Source organism: Larimichthys crocea, chromosome X (genome assembly GCF_000972845.2).
Source record: "Larimichthys crocea isolate SSNF chromosome X, L_crocea_2.0, whole genome shotgun sequence".
In the NCBI taxonomy this organism is placed as follows: domain Eukaryota; kingdom Metazoa; phylum Chordata; class Actinopteri; family Sciaenidae; genus Larimichthys; species Larimichthys crocea.
In genome coordinates this window covers 31459200-31465301 of record NC_040020.1, presented here as the reverse complement: position 1 = coordinate 31465301, position 6102 = coordinate 31459200, and the positions used below count along the sequence as shown (strand labels likewise).

At 39.1% G+C, this 6102-nt stretch overlaps 1 protein-coding gene across 2 annotated transcripts in view; it reads left to right on the top strand.

The window, feature by feature from the left end:
• The window catches only part of cacna1ab (calcium channel, voltage-dependent, P/Q type, alpha 1A subunit, b), a 166818-nt gene that overhangs the window by 72333 nt on the left and 88383 nt on the right, over window positions 1-6102 (top strand). For both annotated transcript variants that reach the window (XM_027282430.1, XM_027282431.1), the window contains 2 exons: window positions 4492-4597; window positions 5415-5554. In XM_027282430.1, coding sequence (XP_027138231.1) covers window positions 4492-4597; window positions 5415-5554 — 246 coding nt within the window. The remainder of the gene's footprint in view (window positions 1-4491; window positions 4598-5414; window positions 5555-6102) is intronic.

Here is a 6102-nt window from a genome sequence, read left to right as displayed (position 1 = left end):
CAGTGTATTTCAGCGTCGGCATTCCCAAGACCTAGTTATGATATACTAGCTGAAACGGCTAAACTGAAATATGCTGAATAGTCTAGTCTTTTTTAGCTAAAAAAGGCTAGACTATAAAGGTGTTTTAAGGCGTTTTTAGCGAGCTTAAAAGAGCTGATGGATTCAGTGCATTTAGCCTATTTTTTAATATTATATACTGCAGCACTCAGGCTGCATGCTGTATGTCTATGTTTTCATAAGCAAAAAAACCCTCCAAAAACGGTGCAACTTACAATATGTAGTAGCTGCAATGTAATAGTTTCATTGTGTTGCAGTTTTAAGTGAATTCATGATAAATGAGTAACTGTGAAAGGGTGTAATATTATGTAGGTGTATCTGTGCTATTGTTATGTATGATAGAGGCCGGCACAGTAAGGTATGGCCCATCTAACACCTAACGTGATGTTTTATTGGCTGAAGTTATTGTGTGTGTGTGTGTGTTTGTGTGTGTGTGTGTGTTACTTCAGTTTGAAATGGAAATAACATTTTACATCCATAATTACTACTTAATAATAAAAATTCATAAAGTTATGTAGTATTGGGTGTCATAGACAAAAAAGTTCAACTTGCTTTCCAAGTCCAACAGATTCATTTCCACAGTGGTATAAGGTATTAAAACACATGTGGGATGATAGCATTAAGTTGTACTGAGATAGAAGAGGTCACAAGATGCAGATGTGGAGTAGTAATTAATTAAATGGTGTTTTAATGCTTAAAGGGTCAGTCCGCTACAATCACAAAATTACTAGATTTGCTCAATTTGAGTAGTGGTGTGCAGCCATTTTGAAAAGGAGCTTGTGCATAAATACCAATCATCTCTCCCTCTCTCTGTAATAACTTAATACACTTGCTGGCAGAATTATAGTGTGTGTGTGTGTGTGAGAGAGAGAGAGAGTGTGTATACACAATAATAGGCAATGGAGCAACACAATATTGCTGATGTGGGTATTTCTTTTCTCCCTGTGTGTCTGTCTGTGTGTGTGTGTGTGTGTGTGTGTACTAAAGCATTACCTGTGCATATCAGTGCATTAGTTAGTGTAATAATGTATGCTTGTGTGTGTGTGTGTGTGTGTGCGTGTGCATCTGCATGTGTCATCCTGTTTGCATACATGCTTTTGTTTGTGTGTGTGTGTGTGTGTGTGCGTGTGCGTATGTTTAATTGTTTGCTTTGAGTAGCCGCCTGCAGTGGAAAGAAGAGATAAAGAGTGAAAGGAGGAGAGACAGTGTGTTTTTGTGTGTGTGTGTGTGTTTGTGTGTGTGATGTGAGGTCAGTGTATTTGGCAGGGCATGGCTTGTTTGTGGCCATCAGAAAGCCATTTTAATTAACGAGAAAGGAACACACACACATTTTTGCAGTGCTCACCAATAATACTGTTGCCAAAAATTTCTGCTCTCTAATTGCTTCCGATTCACCTAATCTTTCTTTCTCTCTCTCTCTCACTCTCTCAAAAAAAGGAAAGAACAGAATGAAGTGGGAGACAGAAAGTGAGGAGAACATGGAGGATTTTGGAGGAGGCAAGAGAGGGATGGATGGAGGAAAAGAAGTAATAGAGGAAGAAAGAAGGGGTGAGAAAAGCGAGTAAGAGAAAGAGGGTAGGGAGGTGTGTGAAAAAGGAAGAAATTGTGAGAGAAAAAGGGTGAAAGGAAGAAAGGAAAATCGATAAAGATAAGGAGGAGTAGGAGAAGACAAGACAGAAAGAAAAAGAAGCAGAAAGAGGACAAAACAGAGAAAGAGCGAAAGCAGATAACAGATATAGAGAGAGACTGCAGGGAGGTGAAGATGTGGGAGGAAACGAGAGAGAAGGACACACACACACACACATAGAGGGAGTGTTACCTCCTGCTTTCAGCAGGTTGTTAGGCCAGCAGAGTGTGTGTCTGCTGAATAATAGATGGTGTAGCAGACTAGCATGTATACACACACACACACACACACACACACACACACACACACAGCATATGTGGGCTGCATAAGGTTACTGTAAATTGATTTGCAACAAAAATCCAGCAAGTTGTTCACAGTGTGGTTACTTACAGTGCAAAAAAACAAACACGGGTATAAGGTATTAACAACATTTCCACTTTTGCATATGCAGTAATACATATCCTACAGTCAGAAACTGGTCACAATTAGTCCTGTCCACAGGATGGCAGAACTTCAGCAGTGTGCTTGCTCTGCATTTTCTACCAGATGTTACAGTAAAGAAGAAGTTGCATCACAGAATGTTTGTCTGTTATAACTTTATAGTCTTGACTTGAAGTTCTTAAACTTTGAGGCAAGAGAAGGCAAAGTGGCTTTTTGAGAACACCCCCATGACCGTCGCTGTACTTTAGTTTTTGTTTGTTGCTATCAGGATTAATACACTCATTCTAACAACCAAGCTAGAATCACAGCTGGTGTAAGTCGAAGTTGAGTCTAACAAGTCTAAGCTGGGATTCAGACAGAAAACAACTCTGCATTCAAACGGATGTGGACTTGTTCTTTAAGGTAATGGTAAGACATGAAATACGATCTAGGAAGTCTGTTTGAGTACAGATTAATGCTGTTAAAGGTTTATTAGACTCCAAAAACACTACTTAAAGGTTTGTAATGCTCACAGACAGGATGTTCCAGCTCTGTAAAGTCATCACAGCGGCAAATGCTTTTCTTTTGTCACGACAAAAGCGAGGTAAATAGTAGAAACACACTTCTCCTGTCATTTTACGACATGTCTTTCATTCAAAGTTGTCTTTGTCGTGTTGGTCTTCTTTTGGAAAGTTGAGACCAAGTCCCTTCATAATTACATTTATACCATTTTAAAATTTGAGACTCAACTTAAGTGTTTGGGAAGTCACGTCTCACAGAAGTTCAAGTCTCGAGTTCTCGATTTTGTGACTGAAGTCTGATTTATGTTCTTGCTTGTGTCTACAGCTCTAGGATCAAATAAGCCTTATTTGAGCATCATCTGTGAACAGTTACTTGAGTGTTAAATCTGAATGAGTGGTTGAGATTCACATTATATTGTTATAGTGTATATGTATTTTATATTATCAAGTTTTCTGGATTACGTGACAAACAAACATACTGACAGATTGCTCTTTTGTGAACTGCAGAAGACATTACCTCTATGAAGGGTATAGGCAAGATTTAGGGTGCATTTAACACAAGAAATTACACGTCATTTTAAGAACACACTTAATAAACAGTGTTTTGTTTTCTAGTAATGTTGAAACAAAATGCATTCTTCAGGTTCAGGTACATTTTGTTTCCACCGCGGCATCTTGCACAAGTAGGTGCGTGTGCATTGTCTGCCAGCCAGCATGTGCAGTCGAGTTCAGCTTCGTCTTGTTAGTGTATACTCCTCAGACTGACCTGTCTGATCCGCTCACATCAACCAGCAGCCTCTTATCCCTCACACACACACACACACACACACAGAGGCCGTCCTCCGGCCATAGTGTCAATGTCAACGTTGCATCTGGTAAACACGACAATAGACACGTACTCCCACCACACACACACACAGACACACACACATACAGGCTAACAGGATAATGACTGGCCAATTAGGCACAGGCTTGATCTGTCTGGATGTATCCAGTCATCTTAGCCCCTCCAGCGGCCATTACTCAGGCATGGACACACACACACACACACACACACACACACACACACCACAACACATAGAAACGCACTTGACTGGATGGAGCGCTGCGAAAAGCTGGCTTCTCCACCAGGCGACCTCTGTGAGTCAGGCTGTGTGTGTGTGTAGAGGTTTTTTTTTTCTGATTCAGGCTGCAGGAGTGCAGAAGCAGAAATATGTAATGTGGTTGTGCTCACATAGTTGACCAATCTTTTGTGTGTGTAAAGTGTTTTAGTTTGTCTGAGTTTTAAATGTCTAAAAAAAAAGAAATCCTGAGGAATTTCCAGCTACATACAGTACAGCAGTGACATCCATGTAAAGGGACGACAAGACTTAACACAGAGTGAGTTTACACTTGTCAACTATTGTAAAGTTCAAGCAAAGTTTAGTGTTTTTACAAAGACCTTCAAATAAACTCTCTGGATATAAGTAACAATATTTATTGCAGAAAAACCAGAGACACCAGAGACCAGAGACTATTGTGTTATGAACTTCAACATTAGAGAATCAAATGGACTTTTAGGGTCTAAGAGAATACCAAACAAATTATTGAATACAGTTTTGGAAATGTCATAACTCGTTGATCCAAAAGTATATAAAGTAGTCATTTTAAAAATATGTAATTTCACCTTTATTGGACAGTTTGTTATTATACATGAAAATATATGGAGAGAAAGAGGAAGAGAGAGGAAAATGTCACAAAGGCCTGACTAGAAGCTTCTAACGGTTGCTAGATCTCTCCAGTGAATAATTACAATACCTGTATATTAGGTGTCCGTGTGTGTGTATGTGTGCTACTTTGTGATTTTGGCCTTAACTCCAGCTGCACTCCGTTTGAATGGATGATCCTCACCACCATCATTGCAAACTGCATCGTACTGGCTCTGGAGCAGCATCTTCCTGATGGAGACAAGACACCTCTGTCTGAACGACTGGTAACACTAACACACACACACACACACACACACACACACACACGCACACACACAAATTAGTTTATATAAGCATAAATTTTGTAAAGAAAATGCTATTTTAAGTGTGTTTCTATCCACTACTGTTGTGCTGATATTGTTGATCCTGTGAGATAAGCAGTAGGTGATGCTACTCATTAAATCATTACAGAACAAGAGGGTGCAACAAGATGACGATTAATTTGCTGTAATGGATTGCACTTTGTCACATTTTACTTTTATCAATACACCAACTTTTCCTAGTTTTCTAAGCCAAGCGTAAACCATCCTTGTAATATTACGATTTTTTTTCCTTTTCTGCGTTGAAAGTGCACACAAAAACAGGGATGAAAGAGCACATGTATAGTATAACCAGTACGTGCACAGATATACACAAAGGCTTGCAAACACTGAAGTCACTTAGAGTAGAACCCACCAAATGTACATGTGTAGCACACACAGGCCCAAATAAACACACAATGCACAGACTTGTTGAAATTTTATCTCACACAAGCTGCCAGTTTCTGTATCGTATCCGATAAAAAGTGACAGCTTTCATTCTCATCATGATATCAGTTAGTATTCGTTAGTCATATATAAGTACAAATTTCCCAAATGAAGAACTCCACGTGAGGAGAAAATGACCCACAATCTGCCTACCGCTGACACTTTGCTTCTTTTTCTCTCCTCACCTTTCCTTTCAACACTTTTTACTTTCTTCATCAAATCTAATCTATCCCGTTTCATACTTCTCCCTTTTCATTCTCCTGTCCTGTCCTCTCCTCTCGTTTCTCACTTGCAGGAGGAGACAGAGCCCTACTTCATAGCCATCTTCTGTTTTGAGTCAGGGATCAAGATCCTGGCTCTGGGTTTTGCGTTACATAAGGGCTCCTACCTGAGGAATGGCTGGAACGTCATGGACTTTGTGGTCGTGCTCACTGGGTGAGTCCACAGTAATATCTCATAATGCCAGCTTGACTTCAACTACTTTCTTGTTTTTTTTTTTTTATTTATTGTTAATTTACGTACCCTGAAGGGAAGTATACTATTTATACTATATAATACTTTTTTATGTTTTTTCTCAGGTTATTCACATTTGTTTTATTTTTATGTTTTTATTATTGTCCACATGTAACCAAATGTGTACCTTACTTGTGTTTCTATGGCTACCTGCTGCACTCTAGCACTGGGTTAGTTAGGGTAATCAGGTCAGCTTGAAGATTTTTTATTTTTTCTAAATGTTTTCTCTGACTTGACTGAATAATTTGTGATACACCACAAAACCAGAAGTGAACCTTTCTGCTACAGTGCCACTGACATTTGTGAATGCAGGTTTCTACCAAAAGTTGTGGTGAGGTGAAAATAATTCAATAAGGGACCCAAACTTTAACAAAGGCTGCAGTTCTTTATGTATGAATTCCTATTATGTCAGGTCTGTCTACAAGATAAAAAGCAACAACTTGCTTGTTTTTTTAACAGAGTTCAGATCA